General features: G+C 36.2%; 1 protein-coding gene across 5 annotated transcripts in view; it reads left to right on the top strand.

Annotated features, from left to right (window-relative positions):
- The window catches only part of LOC139123202 (phosphatidylinositol 3,4,5-trisphosphate 3-phosphatase and dual-specificity protein phosphatase PTEN-like), a 64,921-nt gene extending 40,203 nt beyond the window's left edge, over positions 1–24,718 (top strand). For 3 of the 5 annotated variants that reach the window (XM_070689302.1, XM_070689305.1, XM_070689301.1), the window contains exons 5-13: positions 1,405–1,448; positions 4,998–5,128; positions 5,420–5,527; positions 6,171–6,312; positions 6,758–6,816; positions 7,909–8,019; positions 8,964–9,158; positions 10,612–10,777; positions 19,076–24,718. In XM_070689302.1, coding sequence (XP_070545403.1) covers positions 1,405–1,448; positions 4,998–5,128; positions 5,420–5,527; positions 6,171–6,312; positions 6,758–6,816; positions 7,909–8,019; positions 8,964–9,158; positions 10,612–10,777; positions 19,076–19,122 — 1,003 coding nt within the window. In that variant the 3' untranslated portion in view covers positions 19,123–24,718. Of the gene's footprint in view, positions 1–1,404; positions 1,449–4,997; positions 5,129–5,419; positions 5,528–6,170; positions 6,313–6,757; positions 6,817–7,908; positions 8,020–8,963; positions 9,159–10,611; positions 16,454–19,075 lie in introns of those variants that run through there. The other 2 variants (XM_070689303.1, XM_070689304.1) reach the window with 2 other exon arrangements.
- Positions 24,719–25,857: the final 1,139 nt, after the last annotated feature.

The following is a 25,857-nucleotide window of genomic DNA, read 5'->3' as shown; positions in this document are numbered from 1 at the left end:
TTAATATGCAAAAATAAATATTTGTCCGCATTTTTAGATTACGCTTTTGAAAATTACGCATGCAAGAACGACGAAAATACATCTCAGTGGACGACTGCTAGTGTAACAGTGAATACTAAAAAACATATTCACAACTCAGAGTACAAGCTGCCAAAACAGCCATGTATGCAACATTGATAAAATTTGTCCGCATTTCAAGCTGCGTGTCCGATGTCGCACGCGTACAGCTATATTTAGTAACACACCTGTAACCGTGAACAGCGCTATTCACTCTTTTACTATTCTGGAGATAATTTGATTTTGTGAAAATGCAAGAAGATATCTAAGTCACTGTAAGAGGAAAGCTATAAAGTAAAGGATGTATCTGTGTCAGATGTTATACACATTTATATCATAATACCCTTATTGTATGTTGAGTACAGATTGAGTGTCATTAGTCCAATTTTGCTCCAATTTTTTGCTGATGATCTTTTCTTGATTCTCAGAATAGTGAGTGCAGAGTTAATGATCTGAAAGTTCTCTCTCTCTTCACTTTCAAAATGTCAACTTATCACCTCATGATACTGACAAATTCCCAATTTTATACCCATCGTATCTGGTATTGATCTTGTACTGTGATCAGCTCACCTTGATACCTTGGGAAACAGGTCCCCAACCGTTATCACCAGAAAGTCTGCTCTTTTCACGCTGTTATTTCCAGTGCAAGATTGAATTGTCACTCTTGTTTCGATCTCCAACTTTATGAACGTGAGAATTTCCCATTATACATCCAGGTTATTGCACCGTATTGAGGATTTGACTTTTTTTCTGAGAAACAGATATTGTAGATGGTTTTGATGAACAGGTGACCCAGAGTTGACCCCTGGGGAACACCATCAGTTAGTGTTGTAAGATAACACAAAAAATGTAATTAGATTATTTGTTGTAGTGTCAGTGCTTGTTATTGCTCTTGTGGAAAAGTTTTATGACGGAGTCTAAAAAATTCTTTATACCTATTCAGTGTTTTACAATTAAGTATCAAGATAAATTTTGGAACCTGCGGACTAATGGGCATTTTCAGGAATAAAAAATATTCGTCATGTTCTATGGACACATTAGAGCCAAGAAGTCAAGTGAGTGCAGTACAACCAGAAACGTGTATGGGAATACACTTATTTCTGTTTGCGTTGGTGCAGATGCTTTTGTCTGTACTGCCTTTCTTTGCATTGTGGGTTCCACCCATTCAGTGATCCTGCCTACACTCTGCTATGTAGACATATTTCTTATGCTTATTAGAAGCTACCGGTACTTTTTGGAGCAGAATGGTACCTACATTTGGATCATCGGATCATATGATTCTATGGTTCAAGTCATTGTTACGCTCAATCACCTAAGTCTTATGTTCATCTGTTTCTTTTTTTTCAGATGTTCAGAAAGAAGTTACGATGCAGCAAAGTTCCAAAGTAGAGGTAAGTATCTGAACAAACTATCATCCAGGGAATGGCTTTTATAGACTTGATCTATGGCTTCGACTTTCTGGCCATACTGAAACACATCAGCTTTGAAGTTTACATCTGATTGGTGGAGTGTAATTATTTACAGCAAGTTAAGGAGTCAAAAACTAAGGCAGCTGATTGGTTGTTTGGAAATCACCAATAGTGACAATTATATTCAGCCAACCAATACACACTATAGCAAGAAGCCTCAGCCACATTGCCAGCTTAAAGGGAGGCAGTCGTCAGAACTCTGCTCAAAGGTTGCCAGGGACCCCTATGAATGATGTAAATACTTATCTAGGGTACGTTGGGGACTGATGAAAGTCAAAACATGTTTGTTAACAATGGATATTGAAAATTTTAAATGTTGCAGCTATGTATACTTGATGCATCTAGATACCATGCATGAAATACATTGTTTGTAAACAAGAAAGTCGCATACTGCAAGTGCAGTTCTGACGACTGCCTCCCTTTAATGTGTACAAATGTTATGTAGCAATAACTGTGTGAGTTTTGTTGAGAAATTATTAGTGTTTAGGTAATTTCGGGTATGTGCATGCTGTTAATCAAAAGCCAGCCAATCCTAAGAAATTGAGGACTTCAAGTGCAGTTTTCCAAACACAAATCAGTCCTATATGTAGGCTGTGTGGTTTTAAAAATGATATATTGGTTGCAGAGCTTTGGACTGTAAAAATTTTGCCAGAGAAAATATTCACAAGCACAATATTCATTAAAGGAATTAAAGGATTAAGGGAAAATATCTGATGGTTTCAGTTTTATAGTATATACATGTTCTTTATTGTGGAAGCATAAGTATAATCAGATGCAAATTTCTTAGACAGTACTGTTGGCAATGAAAGATGGACAAATTCAATCAGGCATGTTATATATTTAGTTGACAAAAGGGGAAATATTACACCAATTGGCCAATAAAGTTCACACATCGTTTGTTTAACATCAGAGCAGTAATAGTTCACATTCGAATATTCTGATAGTAGATGATGTTAGCAAGAGCTTGTGTTAGGTTTTACACATAGATGAAATCAGTGTATTCAGCACTCTCTTAAGTTTAAGTAAGGCTTGATATGTTTGGATGCGATTTTTTGTTGTGTTTGTAAAATACGATTTTTTGTTGTGTTTGTAAAATGCATTTTCTGATGCTACCCTAAAATCATGGTGAATGCCAAGTGTACAATTTCTTAACACAGCCACTATTATTTGTAATGTCCAAAGTTGTTGTTGATAAGTAACTTAATTCTAGTCCGGACTGATTCATTTGTCAACAGTAACACAGCGTATCGTACACAGTGTATGGTATTTCAACATACCTTAGAGAGACAGAAAAAAACATGAATTGGTTTCATCAAACAAAAATATCGAAAATATCAATAAATGTTATGCTTCTGTTCCTTTAGAAATGACAGTTAGAGAGTCTTAGGTTGTAGTATCTTGAATAGAAAATATTTATTTTAGCCCTATCTAACCAACGGCTTCTGTTTGTGTTTATACCAAAACAAAAACTTAAAAATTTGCTGGGCTGAATTATGGTTATTGAAAAGGAGGAACTAATCTGTAGTATTTTGTGAAATGTTAGAGAGACAAATTTTGATTATTAAAACTTTACTTCCTGGTTTATAGTGTCAAATCAAACTTTATAGGATACAGTGTGGATTGATAAAATCTTTGCAAAAACTGTAACTTATGCTGTAATTTACTGTTGTCTTTGAAATGTGGTTTCTTGTTCCACTTGCAAAGTCAAGTTGAAATGCCCAGTCTGCAACTTTTCAAAACAGCCTTTGTGTATTTAATGTCCATTGTTTCTGTTGAACACTGAATTTAGCTCCAGATCAGTACTCGTCTGTCATTGTCTCAATGATAACATTGCATATTGTATATTTAAGCAATAAAGTACACCCAGCAATGGTATACTACAAGATTTTGACCAGTTCAAGACATATATGCACAAGCGATATAGAGAGCATATATGAAGTGAACTGGTCAAAATCGAGTGGTATACCGTTGCTGGGTGTGATTTAATGTTATTATATTATAACAGTATATTGAAAGTCTGACATGGAACGTCAAAAAAGGATTTTTGCTCTTGCCGAAAGCTCTTGTGTGTGTCAACGGTGGTATATCGTCAATATACCACAGTTCTTTTCACCTCTTGACCAATCAGATGGCTGTATTTGCACCATCAATATACTGGTATAATGTAATATGAATCATATCCAGTGTTCTCCCTGAATAAGGTAACAGGGGCGTGGCGCCCTCTTGTAAATTCCGAACGCCCCCTTGCCAGAAATGAAAAAGATTTATTTTTTTTGAAAAATAAAACAATAAAATATACGGGAAAAAAGTTGACAGTGATTTACAAGCAAAATCCAAGCGTGATCGTCGATCCTGCAGGCTGCAAACGTAATTCTCATCGATCTTGCAAATCTTGCGAGTTTGTGATGTCATCCGAGATCATAAGCCCATGTGCAACTCATCGATGGCAGCCATATTTGCATGGCTCAGGCCGTAACGTATCGTTAACCACGGTCCCTCCATAGGGACCGTGCATTAGGTAACCAACTTAGCTGAGCCAAGGAGCTTGAGCCGAACCAAGGACAGCAGAGTACACTGAAGTTTTTATAGGAGGTTAGAATTTTGCTTGTGTATTCCTTCCCAAAGCAAAACGACCTATTTTTAGACTCTGCCGGAGGATGAGAACACGTGAGTGCTATGGTGATAATTTTGACATCGATGAATAAATGTATGTCTGTCGCTATGTTTTCGTTTTCAAAAAATGTAATCTTTATTGAAATCAGTGAACTGGAATAAAAGTTGTGGAACACTGTCTCAGATTTCTTTTCCTTTGAGTTTTTTATACGAAAATAATCTGAAAAAAATACTCCCCAAGTGCCACCAAATAACACCATTTTAACCTCTGTTTTTCAAAAGCTCCAACGTCCTCCCCCCGCGACCGCTTACGCGGTCGCTTGTGTTCGCACCATGTCTTCGCCCTCTTGTTAAAAAATCCTGGGGAGAACACTGATATCATACCAGTACATTGATGGGGAAGTACTGCAATCTGATTGGTTGAGACATGAAAACAACTGATATATTTGTAATACAGCATGGTTGGAACAGGTACAAGCTCTCAGCTAGAGAAAATTTCCTTTTTGAAGTTTTAGGCCACAATTTTAATTTAATATTATGAGTTAATTGGAATAAACCACCCCAGCAACTGGTATACCTCTCAATTTTGACCTGTTCACTTTCACTTGTGCACATATGTTATGAACTGGTCAAAATCTCGTGGCATACCGTCACTGGCTTTGGTTTATTGCTTAATCATATTTAAAAAGGTTATTTCTTTGTTTATCAATATGCTGTACAGAGGAGAGTTACAACAAAAATATTTAAAAATGTCATCAAAAATTACAGATACTGTCCTTTTGTAAAGGAAGCATTTAGTTTGTTCCCAAGTTTTTCTTTTACAGCTATTTGATTAATTTCGTCTTCTTTGCTCAACAGTTGCACATTTTCCATTCGACGATCACAACCCACCAAAATTTGAACTGATAAAACCTTTTTGTGTGGACGTCAGTGAATGGCTTCAAGCCGATGAACAAAATATAGCTGTTATACATTGTAAAGCAGGAAAGGTTTGTATAGTTCAGCACATTGTCCGTATTAGCAAGCTTGCATGCTTTATTATCACTTTGGTCCATGCAAATTCTCTCATTACCAGCAATTGTGATACATTCCATGGTGTCCTGTCAACTTTACAAGAATTGTTGTATGTAAAAAGTCAAATGTTGTAGTCAGCTTAATCGACCTCTCATCTTCCCTTGTCTCTGGTCATGAATGTGATGGACCTATTATAAACGTCGTCAAATGGATCGTACCATTTTGAAAGAGGGACAAGACTTGAATATATCGCTGCTCTTTTGCAGGGAAGGACAGGTGTAATGATCTGTTCATATTTACTTCACACAAAGAAATTTCACACTGCCCCTGAAGCACTAAATTATTATGGGCAAGCTAGGACGCATAATGACAAGGTGAGTTTATGTCAAGCTGTAATGAGGTGAAAGGACGCATAGGGACATTGCTGCAGCATACTGCCTGATGCAAAGTTGAGGGCAGTGTTCAGCTTCACTGTCCAAGTGCAACCTTCAGAGTGTTTTCATAATAACCTTCTCATTATACATCACATGCAAAAATCTCGATGGTACTTATATAGTAATTGCATTTATGTCATTAACAGTGACCAATCTATTATGCTCCCACAGTCTTTTTTTAGGAAATGAATCTGTTATTGCCAATTTCCTGTGAAACGCATTTTGACTGGTCTGTAAAACTTATTCTGACTGGTCTATAAACTTATTCTGACTGGTTTGTAAACTTATTCTGACTGGTCTGTAAACTTATTCTGACTGGTCTGCAAAACTTACTTATCTTACATATTCAAATTGGTCTGTAAAGCTTCTAACTGGTCTGCAAAAATTGACTGACTGGTCTGTAAAACTTATTCTGACTGGTCTGTAAAACTTACACTGACTGGTCTGTAAAACTTACACTGACTGGCGCACTGAATGAAGACAAAATAGAAAAAATTTGGACAAGTCAGTAACAGTACTACCATGAGAAAGCACACAAGATCAGATTCAAATTCTGTTTTTATTTATGTTTTTTTCTTTGTAGGGGGTAACAATTCCAAGCCAAAGGCGATACGTCGAATACTATGGGCAATATATTGCTCAGAATTTAGACTATAAGCAAACTACATTGTTACTTAAGGGAATACAGCTAGATACAGTTCCAATGTGTTCAAATGGCACGTCTAGTAAGTAGTGCATGCGTGAGTTTAATTCCTTCATTTCGCTGCACAGGTCTGTTTGTGAATTGGTCACAGAAAGAGCATCAAGTAGCTGTGTAAAAATGTCCTCTTGTGCGAAAGTCTTTGCAAAGCTTGTGTTTTCCTGATTGGCGTTTTGGTTAATGGACCAGATATACGTTGCTAAACTGGTTGGAGACTTCCGTAGCTGCCATTCTGTTATTGAAACAAGACTCAAAATGCAAATGATTTTTGAGAGCTTCAAAAGATTGCAGTAAAAGTTTTTCAGACATGTGACACTGCCACATATTTTGACAGTCTATATTCGGGCCGTGTGTAAGGGTACCTTGAATTATAGAGAGTGTATTTTTCCCATCTCCAGGGTTATAACATGAATAGTTTCACACTTATTTCAAATAACATTGATCTCATCTCATTCTTGCTTTTCCTACAGGTCCCAGTTTTGTTGTCAGTCAACAGAAAGTTAAAATTTACTCATCACAGACTTACGAGGTAAGTTCACTGCGTCTAACCTAAGTGACATCCACCTATCTTGGGATTCTGATCACGTTATGTCCACCCATCACATGACTTTGATCCCATGGCAGCTATTGATCATGTGACTGATCACATGGTATCTCATGGCAGCTACTGATCATGTGACCCTGATCACATGGTATCCATCCCATATAATCCATTTATCATATTTGAATCAAGTGACAACCAAATATCAACGCTTATGATAGCAAATAGCATTTGCTGTAGATCATAAAACAAATTGTAAGCATATCAGCTTGTACCACTGAATAGTTGCATTTGTACCCAGAAATGTTGTGAAATTTTAGGACACATAGTCTCTCATCTGTATGAAAAGTGATGTCTTACTAATGCAAAATGGATGGCATGCACTCTTGAGAATTTGCTAGGTATTGTGTATTGCCCCATTTTCCTGTATGTGGGTCAAAGTTCAACGTAGCAATGTTCAAGTGAGACATTGAAAGGGCTAATTTTAGACAAAAGCAGCAGAAAGATACTATATTACCTCTTTTCATCTGTTTATTTTTCACAAATAACAGTGCCTCTTTGGAGTGTCATGGAGACATTACTGTCAAAACAGAAGTGTTGTGGTGAAAGGGCAAGTAACTTTAACTTTTGATGAATTTTTTCCACCATTTCTGTTTGTAATGTCAATTATAGTTCCTTGTTTTACTCCCAAAGCATGTTAAAACACCAACTATTTAGCTTGTCAATGTAACGTTTATAAGTGAAAAATTCGCAGTTGTTGTTTACATTTGAATCGTAGTCTTGACCAGAGTTCATCTGTCAACAACAACAATGCAGTCTACACATGTACTGGCTGAGCTTACAAACTGAATACTGTGTATCTCAACATGCTTTCGGGGTCTAAATAAAAAAAATGTAGTCGACATCACAAACAAAAATAGAGAAAAAAATTATCAAAAGTTAAGTTACTGGTCCTTTAAATGACAGACATGTCCCTTTCTAGTTGAAAGGCAAACACCATGTGTCACAATGCCATGCACTGAATGAAGTAATGTGAAATTTCAAGTACACTATGTCTAACCTGTGTCTTTCTCTTGACAGGGCGTCAAAAGAGGAGACAAATGCATTATATGTGATATTCCGCAATCACTGCCAATTTGTGGAGACATCAAGATAGAATTTTTCCATAAGACAAATATGCTTACAAAAAAGGCAAGCAATATCCTAATGTGTTCATTTCCCATCATGATATGTTGCTCTGTCTATCAGTTAGAATTTACTAATGTTAGAAGTTGTAAGTATTGGTTGACAAGCCCTGTGAGCAGTCAACTAAATTGTAGTGCTGACATGTGTTGATCAGGCTGAATTTGCCATAATACCGATGGAATTGTTTGAGAGGGAATATGGTGGACTCTCAAAGATGCATACAATGTTCTTGCTTTACCTTTAAAGAGCCAGTGGCCGTAACTTTTTAATTATTTGTCACTACTTCTGTGTTGCATGTCAATCACAAGTTCTTGTTGAAACACCCACTATTCAGCTTTTCAACATAGTTCCTATATGTATGAAATGCACTCTCATTGTTTGCATTTGAATTCTAGTCCAGAGCAGACACATGCAATTCTCCCCATTTGAGTAACAGGACTTAGACTGAGGAAAGAAATAACATGCAACAAACAGAACGAGAATTACAGAGGGGCGAGATTTAGTGATAGTTTGAGAGACTTCATTCGGCGTGGTTGACAGTCAGCCAGATTTCGTAGATTTGTTCAGTTGCTGCATGAATTTGCGGAACATTTTGGAAATACAGACCCTTTCAAAGGAAGAGACCAAATTTGTTTACATACCCCTCTATGTCTGCTTGTCAACTTTAATAATTTATTGTTCCTGTGTAATACCTTATTAAACCGTCAATTCAAAGCAAATTACAATATATATTTGGTTGTTGCAGCTTTAATCATCTAGATCAAAACAAAACGCAGTACATGTATACGTACAAGCATTATGTTAATCATTCACATGTTTATTTCAAGTTGAGAATAATTTGCTTTCAAAAGCAAAAATTTCATGGGATGTCTCCATCTTATGTGAGAAAACATTTCTTGATGTGAACCGTACCTAACTTGTTTTTTTTAATGTTTTGCATTCCTTTGCAGGAAAAACTATTTCACTTTTGGTTTAACACATTTTTCATCCTTGAAGGCGACAGGAACGGAGTCACAAATGGTACTAGCGACTTGGATGACCAACAAAATAGCGACAGTGATGTCATAACGTATACGTTACGGAAAGATCAGATAGACAAAGCCAACAAAGACAAAACAAATAAAACATTCTCTCCAAATTTTAAGGTAAAGTCTCTTTACAAATCCTAGAAGAACTTCCATCATTTTGTTTTTATCATGTTATCAATACCTTTCCAACTCATTATATGCTTGACATCATGTTTTGTGTGAGAGTATTTGAAATTTTGTAATCTTGTCACTCAAGTGCAATTTTTTATCGTGATTATCCAGTTTTGTTGTCCATCTGTCGCTTACAACCTCTCTATTCATTGACTGAATTTCTGAACAAGGTGGGCAACTTCCCTATTTGACCTCTGACCTCAAGGCTGATGAAATCAAATGGAAAACTGTTGGGAAATTTGAAAGATGGATAGCCATGTGGTGACATTGTACCATATTTGTCTGTGTGACCTAGAGAGAATTCAGAAGAAAATTATGTACATCATATATTATTTATTTGCTTTGTGTAGGAAATCTTCAATGGTATTTTGCTCTGACATCGAAAAGTAATTTTCACTTTTTATGTTTACGAGTAGTATCAGTCACATGTGTAATGCAATTTTCCAGACTTGACCTGTGAATATGCAGCTACATCAAATCTGAAACATAAAAAGTGTTCTTTGTATCTAACTAGGTCCCCTGTATCAAATTACACCCATCCATCAAAGTGTGCAGTAGTTGGTTTTGGTGTTGGGAAAATACCATAAATTTCTATGGAAAGATTCAAGGTAGCATGTGTGTGAAAATTGAGAGACTTAAACTTTTGCTCAAAGTTTGCTCAATGAAACTTTCAACCATATTTTGACCAAATCAAAAATAAAAATCCAAGAGACAAAGTTTGGTACCAGACAAACAAATTACCTCACATTTACGGGTATTTGAAAATTCAAAATGGCTGCCATCCCTGTGGTAACTGTAAAAGGAAAAATAAAAGGGAAAATAAAATTTTCAATTTTCGAAAAACATAGACAGTGAAAATTTTTCTTATTCCAAGAGCTTTAAAATGCCTTCTACAAGAGGTAGAAAAGAATTGTAAAAATTTGAGAGTCCGATTATCTGTCCCTACCGTAAGGTAGCATGTGCCTCAAAATGAAAAGACTTTTGCCCAAACTTTCCTTAGCGAACTTTAAACCATTCCCTGTCATAATAAAGAATACAAATCCAGCATGACATGCAAAATTTGGTACTTTAGAAACACATTACCCAAATATTTCCAACACTTGAAAACTCAAAATGGCCACAATCCCTGTGTCAACTCTGTGCAAAAAAATTTAATTTTTGATTTTCACAAAGGTAAACAACTGAAAACTTCAATTCCTCCTTGAGCTTCAAAATGAACCATCACAAGTTGTAGACCAAAAACGTACAAAAAGTTTGTTGTAAGTTCTAAAAAATGAGATGGATTCAGGTGATCAAGTTACAGTGTAAGTCTCTGTTTTATCCCTGTATATATTCTGTAGCAGTCAGTAAATACAGTATTTTGTTTGCATCTTACTTCTGGATGAATCTCCTATTTCAGGTTCGGTTGATATTTTCATCAACAGAAGAAACTCGCAAAGCAAACAAAGGGTCGGTTGACAGTTGTACAAATACAGGGACGACGCCAGAAATGAACAGTGGTGAGGATTTCCCTGGCAACACAGACGATGAGAATCTATCAGACACGGATGAAGACGATTGGCCAGGTGCTGAGCAGTCCTAACCTTTTACCTTTCCTGTTGGACTACTCAAAACTCAGATGACTGAGGGGGTGTGAAGGGACAGTCAATAGGGACAGTTTGGATACCACAGTATATTTATATAGAATTAAAGTTTTTGATATAATGTGGTTAACGCTTCCTATCCCATGAACCAAATGGTTGGCCCCGAAAACTATCTTGGTACCCTACCAGATTGCACAGACCCCCATCTCATTATGTAAAGGCGTCTGAAACTTCTGTATAAGAGATAGTACACTGATTACAGGAACATGTTGCTGGCAAAGGAATCATCTTGACCTGGTTTTCTTGAGAACAAGAAAACTGCGGCTGAAAATACCAGGGTTACTTCAGTAACGCGAATGAAAATTTGACCCGTAAATGCAGCACTAACTTAGGTGGGGTAGGCTTTCGTCTCTTGGATAAATCTTTATCTGGTTTGCGTTGCTAGGTGATAAAAGTAACAGGGAGTGGTTAAAATTTCTGTCGCTAACTGCCACTTCTTAAAAAAATGCAAAATTCTGGGAAAAAGTACTTTTCTTCATATCTTCAATTTAACATTCCTACCTCCTCACCCTTCTTGTGTTGTGTCTTCCAACATAGTTTGGTAATCCCACTTTTATATATACCCTGTAGATTTCCCTACTTCAATTATACTTGGATATTTTCCCGCCAAGGTTGCATCTGTGTACGTGTACTTCAGAAAAAAACAGGGGTTGAAGGGTGGGGGAGTTTGCAACATCTGTCTAAGCACCTGTCATGTGTGTTGAGACTTGCAGTGTCTGTGGATGTGAGTGACACTGTGGTGTATCAGCATGCATTGCTCATCAGTCACGAAGATCAAGTCAGCTTTCATTTCAACGTTTACGCAGTTCTGTCATTTTCTGTAAGAGTCACCAAGTGTCCCAGGAAGTCTTCTCTTATCACATATTAATGTAAAACTCAAGACTCTTCCATCTCAGCAAGAGTACAATAAGTTTGGACACCAGCGAAATCTTGGTGGTTCAATAGTGAATTGCGTTTCACGCTGACACTTCAACTTTTCTGATCGTGGTCGAAAGCGATGGTTGTCATGTTGCCGCCCTGTTCTTTTGTGGCCATCGCTTTAAAATTAAGTGATCTTGTCACTTCGTCAGTGGCTTGAAGCCTCTTTGTTCACATCATTCAATGACGTAGAGTCCCAGCCTTTATCCCTTCAATGTTAAACAACTCTGTGAGTATTTACACGAATTTGAAGTCACGTTGTTGCGTAATGAGATAGTTATAGTACCATGTGAAAATCTATCCCCTCAAACCCGAAAAGAAACAAAGCTTTAATAGCATATAGCTGATATCATTAAATTTCTAAAAATTTGAAACAAGTCAAGTTTGATAATATCCATGGTAGAAGTCCTGTTTCTTAGGTGTTTGCTAGAAAGTTCTTCTGTATCGCAAGAACATGACGAGTCTTGCACCTACACACAATTCATTTTCAGCTGGTGCAAACTCCTCAGTTAGTCTAATTCAATGTCATCTTATTTTCTCGCCCTTGCCCCTGCCTCTATAGTTAGCATTTCTGTCATGTCCCTCTCTCCCCCACTGAAATAATGCTTCGATCCTTTCAAAGAACAATCAGTAACATAATTCTCTTTCAAGCAGAGAGAGAGAGCTGGATGTCGATTGTGTGAACTGCTCAGATCTACATTTTTGAAACAGAGAAGGGGAGAAGTTGTACTCCAGCTGTTTGGTATTTTCTGTTTTTAACTGGCCAATGAAATTTGTAGAAAATTTTGTTTTGTATTTTTTATGGTAAAATTGAGAAAAGAGACAAAAAAAAGGAATTTGACCAGTACTTTTCATCTTGATAGGAAACCCTGTAAAACTTGTTTTTCCCACGAATACCCATGGAAGATACCAAACAGTAGGGAGGGCCAAGTGTTAGCTTACAAGTGGGACTTCGTCTCACACAGGGTAAAGTGCATTATTGAACAAGTGGAAAAAAAACTGAAACAAGCCATTTGTTGGTGACGTTTTTTTGTTTTTTGATGTCCTTTTTTTGACAAAAGTGTGAAAACGTACATTTGTAATGTTAATGATAAGGATATACGTGATTATTATTATTTTTTATGTCTGCTTTTTTAAGTCCTGTGAAAAGCCATTAAATTTAGGGTTGGAACTGCCAGAGAATGTGGCCTTTTTTATGAAAATTAGACATTGATGCTGACAAGTTTTACTTAGGTAGTCATGTAACTTTTCTACGTAAATTTACACTCATACTCTTGTGGGTGCTTTTGCAGCTTTTTAATACCTGTTGGCCCAAAGGAAAAATAATCAGAACTACGCTCTCAAGGTGTCCAAGATTTCTAATTGATGTACATTCAAGCACAAATAGACACATTAGATCACCCATAGTAATTTGCCTTACCCGTTCTCGTGTTTTCTCCGTTTTTCGCCTGCAAAATTTTTCACTTGAGACTGCTCCAGCCAAGCCAAGCCGAGGCATCAGAATCTTGAGAATTACTCCTGATAACACTCTAGGATGAACTGGCATTAAAGGTATACTGTCACCTGATCCAATTTTGCCACAGTTACCATGGAAAAAGAAAATCTAACCAATCACAGATTTTAAGCGGGTGGCCACTTTTTAAAAACAGCGCCCTCACATGGGCATTTTGACTACCAAGGAACGCCCCTTTGACCATATATGGGCATATTTAGATTAAAGGTGGCTGAATACCTTTAATCATTACGTAATTTGAAGTGATTGGGTAAACTAAGGCTTGTTCTACTTACAAATTAAAAACTTAGCACGGAATGATGCTTGCAAAATAGCCAAGCAAACATTTGCCAGTCCCAAAATGGACAGGACCCTGCTTATGTAATTTTTGCTCCATCATGAAATTAAGAAATTCTCTCAATATCCATCCCTGGCTTTGAAAATGAACAAACCAGAGTATTTCATACCCATATCCATTTGAGGTCTATGAAATCTGATTATCACCGTTTGTTAGGCCATACTTTCTTATGCAGATGGCATACACTATGTTTGATTTATTCCTTCAACTGTTCCCGTCTCTTTCGCTGCTAGCAGGGATGTTCAACAGTCAAAAGAATATTTTTTTTGCATTCATACCCACAAATATTCAGTTCAATAAAAGAGAAAAAATACAGCTTTTGCAAGGTCCAGGCCCTATCTATGCCTTTTTTTCTTGATCTAAGCAGTTTTATGTTTGGTTTTAGGCCACTTACCCACCTTGTATTTACCCAAGCCTTATTTGAAACTATGTCCAGGTGGTTAATACCCAGGCAATGACAATCCTCACGCTGCACTAGGGATTCCGGTTAGCTCGTTGCTTTTGAGGGCAGTTACCCGCTTGGATGTCTGCTGCTGAACACTTTCCAAACCCAAATCGATGCCGTTGGTAGGAGATATATAACGAGATAACTGTCCTGATAGCATTACAAAGTGTATCTGTCAGCTCCCATCAGCTTCAAATGAAGACCCTTTCAGCATTGACTTTCTCCAGTAATAGTAGTAGCATGTACAACACGGAACACAATGGTCCGTAGGTCTAAATGATGATCCAGTATGTAAAAAGAGACTAGCCACAGTGAATTTCTGGCAGTTCCCATGTCAGCAAAGCTGATACTGTAAATAAGTTTGTTGCATTCATCATTTTTTCTCCCCTCTCCTGTGCATTTATTTTTTTTTTTCATGCATTCGCTGTAAATTTTGCTTTCTGTAAAGTTCTGTTGTTGCAAATAGACCATCAAGCAATCATATGTTTCTCCTGTAACATTTTTAGTCAAAAGTCTTTGTAAGTGTACTTGTAAATACTGAGTGATTTTTTTTTGTTCATTGGCAATATGTTATACAGAATTGTTACGTTTGTCTGTTGGCTTTGCTTCTTTTATTGTAGTCCAAACATTTTAAGCTTTATTCCTATGTTTTGTTCGTTACAAAGACATTGTCCCTGTAAGCTGCATTTGCTGGCTAAAAAAATCACAGCTGCTATCATTTTTGTAAGAAAAAGAAAAGGAGAAAAAAAAAGAATTGCCACACAACATTTTGTAAATAATGCATACTTCACATGATGTTGAAATTGACATTTCATAGTAACTGTGTATGTGTTCATATCACCTCTTCAATGGCAACATTTGATGTGTCACTCATGCTTTGCATGGTTTTGGAATTTTTCTCACTTGTCAGATTTCTTTTCCTGAACCTCAAGCCACACAGCAAATGCAGTCCTCTTTCACAATATGCCAACTTTAAACCAGGTGTCACGTTCATAGGCACCTCACTTTGGCCACTGTAACAGATCCGTCTCCAACAGAATATCCACTTTGACCTTTGACCTTGCTGGTCAAAGGGTGAAAAGCTTCATGCCAACTAAGTAACATGGTGATGGGGTCATAGTTCATTAAGGTCAGAGGTCAAAGTGTATAAGTTTGAGGCCCCTGAAAGACAAAAAGCAATCAAAATCTCTTCAGCTTTATGCGACTCCTTGACTGTAATGTTTTATCAAAAGCACAAAACTACAAAATTCATCTCTCATGAATTTTGTTCAGCATGCTTACCACAGAGATAACAAAATGCACGTTTTTCTTTGGATGGGCCATGCCATATTTGCTGACAAAGAAGTAGACCCACAATGCACATGGTAGTCAAGAGGAAATCCTGGACCCTGTATGGTTTGCTGACTCAATAGAAATGTATGAGAAGAATGCAAGACAAAAATGACATGTTTACATTGTGTACACAGTGTTTGATACGGTACGTTGCTGTATCATGGTTTCGTTAAATTAAAGCCTTTTGCATCAAACGTGATATCAACATTAAGAATTAGCACATTATTACACAGCAAACTCTTTCACCCGCAACAGGATTTGCTCTCGTTACCAAATGATGTGTTATATGTCAAGACGTTTACTCACCAGTCCTGTTACAAACACTGCTGTGACTGTTGGCTTGAGTGTTCAACTGCACCTGCAGAATCAAGCAATGCCCTCCCTCCCCTCTCAGGATTGTATTTTCTCCATCAACCCAAAACTTTCCGCTTTCCCCAGGGGGGAGTTTTGAGAAAAATGCTATCAGGAGATGTATTTCTGAGCAGACATTTTCACAATCTTTGTTCACTGGCCATGTACATATTACTACTGTATGTCAGTGTAACGAAAACAAAGAACATTCAAAAAAGAAAAATGTCAGTGTTTTGTAATCAGTTTATATATTCCAGGACATAATCTGTTCGACATACTTATGGCAAACAAGTAAACTTTATTAAACTACCGGTATTAGAAAAATCATGTCTGGGGAACAAAGCATGAAGAATATTGCCGTCATATTAGATTCTTCAAGTTTTGTCATTTAAAAAAAAGAGGTCAATATTAATAACATTAAAACAAAAGAGGAAAAAAATCAAAACATATTTATAGCCAAGTAGTTTGTCAAAGACATCCATGTTTTTTGTAGTTACACACCAACGAATCAGGAAAAAGGATATTAACAAAGAATGTAAATGATTGGCTAATAGTACAAGTAGGCCTTATATTCTTGACTGTGATTGGCCAAAACCAGAAATGGTGCTACTTGGAAAGGGAAAATCTTTGTGGTTAGAGAATTTATACCTGTACATAACCTCACATTGGAGCAAAAAAATAAACAAACAAACCTTTATTTTAGATGCATCTGTTGTCGTCTTGAGTTTTTTTTCTTTCCTCCAGTACAAGGAAACATAAAACCTTGGCATTCATTTGCAACTACACACCTGGAGGAAAGAGACATTGTTTTTGTCTCCTTTGAAGTTGACTCAGACCTTGCCTCTTGCTGCCAAATTTTCTTCTAAAATAGTCTTGATAGAATGACTATTTAGCGTCCGGACAACAAAAAAGTGCATGTTTGTCTCCTCAGACGAGGTGTGTACGCAGACTACGCCCAATGTGGGCAGATGTACTCCTAGATCCAAGGAAAGCCGTGGGTGTGGACGAGCCCACAAGTTGCTATTTGTCTATAGCTGTGTCTTTGTAAGCTTTTCATTTGTACCTTGCTATGGTGTATATAGTAGTTTAGTGACTAGCCAAGTGCGGGTTTCATGATAACATCATCGACGCAACAGTTTGCTGAAGTTTATACAATTTACTGTCCAGGTATTTTATTGGTCAACAGATTTTAGGCACGTCAACAGTAGATCCTGTCTATAACCTGGTGTACATGTAGTTTTCAGGCAGCAAATTCAACCAAAGTGTATGGAAATGGACTTAGTATTAGAAACTTGAAAGATGTTATAAAATACGATCTGTAATATAATTCCCTTGTGTCTCAGAGGAATTCTGTTCATCATCATAGCATTTCATTGCTTTGATCACAAAAATGGCTGCAATGTTCTTGGGTACATATACTGTTGGCGTCAAGGTGCTAAAACCATCTAGCTATGCTAATGACTTTAAAATTGCCTTTTTACAATGCCAACATGCCCGGATTGCTAGCTTATAATAGACTGGTCACTGTGTCATGTTCTACACATTGACACTGTGGCTTCTTGGATGTTTCACAAAGCATTCATGGTGTAATGCATTTGTAGTTGCTTTGTTGTTTGCAGAATGCATATACTTATCAACTATTTTGGTTGCTAGACATCAGTTTTGAGACCACCAACTGGCAAAGTGCTATTAGAAACTTGGCATTACCATAATTGCCAGTTGGCCTGGCATTATGACAAATTTCCCAAACCAGGACATTCTAAACTGGAGAACAAAATGTACCAGGCAGCATAATGCACTCCTTCACAGCTTAAATTGTATATTTTCATTCCCTACACCATTGCAAATTTCAATAGTTAGAATTTCTTGTCTAGTTTCATTGTCATCGACTAATAAATATTAAAAGGAGGGAAATTTGGCACCGTGGGTGGTTCAGATTACGTCCCAAGATTGAATGAAAATCATCAAGGTTTGCATGAGCAGCCATCGATCAACATCAGTACCACTGCAAGCAAGCTTCCAGTAAATAGGTATTCCAGTACAACTGTCAGATATTTCAACATTGCTGAAGGAGCTATGCTCCCTTATCTCAATTTTCACACTCACTCTAAACAATTAATAAGAGAGATGATTTCCAGCTGAAAATAAAGAAAATCACCATGACATCCTTTCTACCTTAACCTGTTCATCCCCTATTCCCTGTAAACAGGTCCACAATCACCATTGATAACAATGGGTTTGGGCTAAACCATGATGATGAAAGGGTTAACCCATGATGTGATGATAATACCATAGCTCCCTGTTTCCAATGCCAGCCGGATCAATCCTAGCTGGTTTGATTTCCCAGCCTGTGGGTTACGTCAATGGGAAGGGTTGGGGCTATGTGGACGAAGGTGATTAACTTTTTGAGAATTCTACCATGGGAGGCAACAGTTAAATTTATTTGTATTGATGCAGTTGTTTCAGTTGATGTTGCCATGGCAACATCACGATGGATGTTTCTCAAGTGCCACTTTTGGGAATAGATACCATGGTCTTTCTAAAGCTACAACCAATTTCCACAGGGCAACCAATGAATAAACCCACTTCTGTTATATCAACCTACTTCTATTATATCCAATACCAACAAAAAACACTACAGAAATATTGAAAGAAACCTGTAAATATAGTCATAATTACAATCAATTTGAGGTAGATCTGAATGTACATGTTGCTATGGTTTCACATTTTAATATTGCCAGTTTTGGAATTATAAAAAGGAAAGTGATTTGTGAACAGTTTAGAACTACAATAAAAGTAAAAAGTATCTAGTATAAGGATATTATATTCAGAAAAACAGTTGATAAGAATTAAGTTTCAATTTTAACGATATTCATTCAAAATTATGAAAGGTGTTAAGATTAATTAATTTATTAATATGTATACAAATACATATATGTTAAACTTGGGAATTCACAAGATAATGCAAGAATGAAAGAGTTTAAATTAGAATATTATCAACTGTCTTGATGGCTATATTGAAAGTGTAGAATTTTCACTGAAATCTTCCGACCAGGTATTCAGTTGGTATTAACATGGGCTGTTCACACTAAGTAACCAAAATATGCAAATTGTTTGATTTTCTTAATCAACCATTTGTCGATCATTGAGGTCTGCAAACTGCACATCATCCACTCTTAAGACCAACTTGAACATTTCTCATGACCTCATTATTGTCAATATATATATGAATTCTCTGAAATGAAAATATATATTCATAGTCATATTGTTTGATCCGTGCAATGGCTGCCAGGTAAATTAACTTCATGTTGTGTTTTATTCCAGGAAGGAGGTACCATAGAAACAGTCGATGCATGACAACATATCTATGATGTTAAGCCATGGCTTGCTGGAGGCTATCGTCATCTTACAAAAAGACTCATATTTATTTTTCAATTTTTGAGAAAATACCGGTATTCGTCTTGCAGAGTGTAAATATTATATACTTTAATATTTTTGAACAAAATTGAACTTTAAACGCTGTCTGAGACAGAAAATGTATTTTAAAAGTTTGGTCGTGTTTTTGTGTTTATTGTCTTTTTTATGACAACAAATCAATGAGTGTACCTTGTTATGTAAGATATTCATAAAATGAAATGTACAGAGAAAATTTGTAACTTTTTGGGTCTTTTTTATAAAGAGGATCCATTTGTAAGTTTGATAGTTACTTTGAACTTGATGTGATCTCATAACTTCATTGTTTGAAGTTCAAGAGCAGTTAAGCTGTAAGCTTTGATTTTTTTTTCACAAGTTTTGTGTGTCAATATTGCAAATTCTTGTCCTACTCAACTGTTTAGCTTGTCAACACAGCATCTATACATGTAGAAAATACACTGTTGTTGTTTACATTTGAAATTGCTTGGACCAGAGTTCACTTGTCAACAATAAACAGTGTAGTTGACACATGTACTGAGCTGACAAGTACTGTGTTTCTGAACAAGATTTGTGAGTTACGCATAGTGGACATCAAAAAAACAAAAATAGTGAGAAAAAAATTGTCAAAAGTGACAGTTGTTACTGTCTTTTTCATTTCAGAAAGTCATGCAGGGTTTGTTGTGCAACTCCTCTCACCACAAAACTATGGTGCATTCCTCCATTGTGCTCTCTGCTGTGGTTGGGTCCATTGTACATTGATACAGGGGTGAAACTTTCTGCTAATCAGCAGAAGACCAACAGCTGAATATATGGTTTGGAAAGATGCTTAACAAACATCCTAATCAACAATTGTTTATGTTTCTGTTGAAATACAGAAAAATTCACCTTGGGTAGATGTGAAAATTGTACTTTTATCCAATGGATGCATATAGTTACTATGGTAACATGTGATCCTGTGTCAAAATTGGGGAAACTCATCAAAATGGGGGAAAAACTCATCATGTTTCCTTATCAAGTTGTCATTGCAGTGATCTGCTTGGACATAAATTTTGTGGTGAGAAGGATGTTCCATTAGAGGTGGGTCAGAATTTGTGGAACTTTAAAATGAGGGCACTTCCAGAATATCAAAAGATTTGAAACCTTTTCAGCTGGTTTACTGATCTCACTTTTCAGTACTTTTGATATGGAGCTCGAACTTTAATTCAATTTCTGTTGCAACACTTTACCATTGTTTGGAAATTCCTGGAGCTGGGAATTATTCCGTGGTGATCTTCACAATGTTTCCAGGGATGTACTGTGATCATGACATGTAAGATTGAGATTTGTGAATTATGGAAATCACATGTGGTAAAATTTATAATCCTCAGTGTTTTCCAGAAGATTGTTATTTTAGGACTGTGGAGAATAGATAATGGCTAAGATGCATTTTTCCTTCTGGGTTCTCATTTGTTATACCGTCAGGTGCCAGGCAGACATTTGACTTAAGGTACAAATTTTAATATCTCATAGAGATACACAACTTAATCAGAAACACCCCAATATCAGTAAACTGTAGTTTATGAAATAATATTTACTACGAATACATTCCAATTTAATATTACAAGACAAAATTTTATGGCATTGTGACATATTAATGTGCTACTAGTATAAATTCAGCATGTCTCATTGATCAACTTGGCCTCTATTATACCATGCTTTTTTAGCATCATCTTTCCATTTTTCTTGTCCAATATCCCAATTAATTCTGTCAGACTTAATTGCTATGATTCAAGTCGACGGTAAACATATCGTTAACACTAACTGCCACAATGATATCACTGATTGGTTTGGTAGTTCCAAACAGAGTGTGCTTGTATGCGTTCTCTCACAAAGTATTCATCATTTTCAAATTTGCATGAATATTTGATTTTCAATTGTTATCAATTAAATCATGTGCAGCCAATACTGCTGTACATTTGGTCCAACAAGTATACCTGCAATTTCAATATTAAATATCTTTAAAACTTCCAAAATATCAGGACTAAACTTTGTCCAATAAAATTATGCTGAACTACCCCAAAAAGTCGATCTTATACTTTCTTGGTAAAAAAGTCGACAGTGTAGATGATGCTTTCACCCTAAATCTGAGTGTATTTGTCATATTTTACTATTAAAAACATTGGGGTTACACTAAAGATCTGTGACATGGGTGTTACCTCGCTTTGTCCAAGAAGAGCCCACTAGTATTCCTAATCAGAGATCCTTATAAGTAGAGCCCTAGACAAATGTTGCATCTGATTGGACAGCTGAATTCTCTGAGAAAATTTGACTCAATCCCTTCACTCATCAGGAGCCGATTCAGTTTAACACTGGTGTTGAATGTGCTGAAATATTCCAATAGTTGGTTCCAGTCTGATCATTTTCATTCAACATATGCCAATTTCATGTGAACAGAACAATTTACCAGATGTTGCTAAATAATATGTAAATCTTTATAATTGTACAGGAACAATATTGCTTGATAGGATACTGTACTAGATGTTGTTGTTGTTTTATATGTCAATCTGTTTCAAAGTGTACAAAAACTGTTCCTTGCTTGATATCTCTCAAACACTTTAACTGCAGACATTTAGAATTTCTTTCTCTAATTCTTGTATTGTTGATGTTTGTGTCAATGACCGGAATATTACATCACTTTTTCCAAACTCCTTGTATATATTTTCTACCCTCTAAAAGAATCACTTTGTACAATACTGCCATATGGTACAACACAAAGTATTTACACAAGGACTTGAATAATTTTCAAAAAGTTTCATTGCAGCATAAATCCATAGATGATGGTTGGTCAGGCATACATGTATCATTTACAGACAAGTAAAAATAATGTATTTTCATGACAACCTGAGGAGCAGATTACAATGAAGGAAAATCATAGTTTTTTTGGATGATATGTACTTTTGAATGATAATGGGAAAAGCAGACATTGGTGTTTCATGTTTTTACTTCTCTTTTTCATCTATATATCTTGTTTCGACTTTTGCTATTCAATTTGACATTTCTTTTCATGATATTACCCTTAGGTTCCCCATGTCTCTTGAATGGTCACATTACCATAAATTACCATTATATGCAGAACCTATGCTGATTATGAGCTAGGCATGAAATCAACACTTAGTACAGGTTTGCACCGGATATAGCTGCCCGGTCTTTCTAGAAATTGGTGATCAAAGTTTTAAAAAGTACAATGTTGACTGCAACATTTCCAACATTTTGTCCAAACTTCAATGGTCATATGTTTGAAGAATTGTGTTAGGAATTTCCCTGGCAAGTTGTGCAATGTACTTCACAGTTTTCTCAGACATGAATAACGGGACAAGTCGGAAATAAACACACACAAAAGGAAAGGAAATAAACACACACAGCACAAGTACTATCCTCAATCACTGTTATCACTAAAACATCTAAATTAACTAAACTCATGTGCAGAATGCTAGCATTCCCATTAACAAAGTATTGCATTACTAAAAAGATGTAATGGGGAAATTATAAGTTCTTTAAATTGAATTCTAGACTAAAGACTGCTTCCAAATGACAAGAAAAGTTGAGAAAACATAAACATTAAACATTAGAGTTAGAATGCAATCTCAGGAAAGATATTTGAACTCTTCAAAGTTTAACAATACTTTTCCAATCTACTACTTGTGTGAGGGCTCATTTTAAAGCTCTAGGAGTAAAAAAAGATTTGATCATCATATTTTTGTGAAAATCGAAAATTTCTTTTTTTTCCAATAGAGTTAACACGGGCATGGATTTGTTTGCCATATCAGAGTTCCAAAACTGACAAAAACATGGTAATAGATTTCTAACATTTCTAACCCGTCAATTGCAGACATCATTGGTAAAATGCAAGTCCTATTTTTATGTCTTCTCACACTTATAATAGAGGTTTAAATATCATGCAATTTCTTATATATGTTGTGAAAGATCTATCATTGCATCCAGGTGTAGGGAGAGCATTCTCAAGATTCCAAGTATTTCTTGAACACTGAGAGTTGATTAAAATCCTTCCATCATGGAGATTCGAATCAAATTAAGAATTTCTGGAGATTTCTTTTCACCAACACCAACATACCAGTACATGTAAATATGCAAAATTTTCTAGCACAGATAACTTTGTTAACTCAGTGTTGTGCCAACATAGCTCGTTATCGGCACACTGGTCTTCATTATAATGGTATCCATGGCAACATGTTTCATCATAACATCTGGACAACAACACTTATTGTCAGCTTTGTATAGACCAGTGATGTGCTCAAAAACAAAACATTAGCATAGTCATTGGGACAAGGAAAAAGTGTCACTTGTCTCGCGATCTTTGTTCCTTTTAAATACAATTTCTTCTTTTCCCATTATCATATGGAATGCATCATGTACAGGTTATCAACAACTCTGTATCTTTGCAATTTATATTGTTATTGTTGACAACTGCATTAAAGGGCCAGTAGCTGTAACTTTAGATTTTTCTTTCAGTATGTATGGTTTTTAATTTCAACTACTCTATTTGTGTTCTACTCCCCAAAGCATATGTTGAGATACACAGTATTCAGCTTGTCAACTCAGCCTGTACGTTGTGTAGACGATTGTTATTGTTGGCAAGTGAATTCAGGTCCGGACTACAATTCAAATGTAAACAATAATAGCACATGTACAACTGTAGAGGCATATGTTGACAGGCTCAATAGAGGGTGTTTCAACATGCTTTTTGGAGTAGCATAAGATCTTGCAATTGACATACAAAACAAAAACGGTGAAAAACAAAGTTTAATGCAGCTACTGGCCCTTTAAAATCTAGACTACAACTAACATTGCATTTTGTGAACAAGACCTTGAGTTTGAAAGGTTAAAGGTATACAGCCACCTGTAATCTAAATATGCCCATATATGGTCGAAGGGGCATTCCTTGGTATTCAAAATGCCCATGTAAGGGCGCTATTTTTAAAAAACGGCCACCCGCTTAAAATCCGTGATAGGTTAGATTTTCTCTTTCCATGGTAACTGAGGCAAAATTGGAACAGGTGACAGTATACCTTTAAGAGGTAAGTGTGAAGAACACAGGTACACTAGGCAATTTTAACAATCAATATAATCCTAGGGGGTGCAGTTGCTTCAAAAAATAGCAGAGGACCCCCATGATAGTGTAATATATAAGATCTCTCACTGTATTTTTTCAGGTGCAGCAGCTAATATTTCTGTCCTGAAGCAAATTTGATGAAATAAAAGCTGTCATCAAGATTTACAGCTATGGTCTGTAAATTGAAGCATTTTATCAAAGATAAAGCCGTTGCAGGTTTACACCATTTTCAATGAAATCATATGTTATCTCTGTATCATGAAAAATGTGCCAGAGACTGACGTAGCTTTTCTTAGAACTCTAATGAATGCATTATAGTCACAACCAATACTCAAGACATTGTTACATTTGCTGGGTGTGGGGTCATCATCAGATCTGTGTCAACGCATCATCTATATGTAACTGATACAGAATAAAGAGAAAAGAATTTCCAAGAAAAACAACTTTGTCTCATATTTCACACTACTGAGGGCAGACTATGTCTGTAAGTTGACCTACTTTTTACTTGAAGCGAACTGAACGAGTCTCAGCATATTCCTTGAAAAAAAGAACATGCTACCTTTAGCTTCAGGCCAGAAATCCCTGATATATGCCACATTAAGATTTCACGGTTTTCCCTTTGCCTAGCCTGGTTAGCATACTCAAAAAGATACAGACACATAATATATATGTAAATTTTGGACTACGATTTGATATATATGTGTGTGTGTGTATATATATATATATATATATATATATATATATATATATATATATATATATATATATATATATATATTTATTTATTTACTCATTTTATAGACTATGATTTACAAAAGTTTCTCTCTTGCACACCTCTCAGAAGAATATTTCTGCCCCTTATGCTTCTTCATCCTTTGAACTCCAATTTGAGCACCGTCTTATTCATAGATGTACATCATTTTCAAAAATCATATATGGGTAGGGAAGGGGCTTAACACAGCAAGCATGGTTTATGTTTTATCAAAGAAGATGGTAATTGATGAGAACAAATGTCATGTGCTCATTCTTATTTTCATGTATTTGACCATAGACACCAGAAACTCTTGAGTCTATGATCTGACCAAATTAACACAAATAAATCATAATTTAATCTACACACCAGCATACTATTACTTTGCCATTCAGCACACGAGATAGAAGCCTGCCCTCACAGGCAAAAAGTGCATATGAAGTATGAAAATGTCATCGCTGAGGGCCTCCTTTCACAGACCTCACAGACTATTCTTCAATGACAGTACGAGGGCTGTGTAAAAAAGCATTTTAACTCTATCACTACAGAATTGGCGACTTGTCAGCTAGATGGCTGGGATGTACAACGATCTACTTCAAATAACTGGAAGTTCACCTGAAATTGTTACAATTATCAGCGACTTGCAGCTTGGATAAGACTAACAGCTGCTATGACAACACCCTTCACAGCAGGGTGAGAATACACTTCATATCTACCTGTAGCATAATTGCAACAACTATCAAACAAATCTCTTAAATTTCAACTGTATTGGGATTCTAGAAGTCATTAAACTCTCTGCTTCTTGCAACGCAGAATACAATGACAGAGCAG

This window comes from Ptychodera flava, chromosome 22 (assembly GCF_041260155.1).
Source record: "Ptychodera flava strain L36383 chromosome 22, AS_Pfla_20210202, whole genome shotgun sequence".
NCBI lineage: Eukaryota > Metazoa > Hemichordata > Enteropneusta > Ptychoderidae > Ptychodera > Ptychodera flava.
Note: the sequence above shows the minus strand (reverse complement) of the source record. Positions and strands in the feature narration are given on the sequence as shown.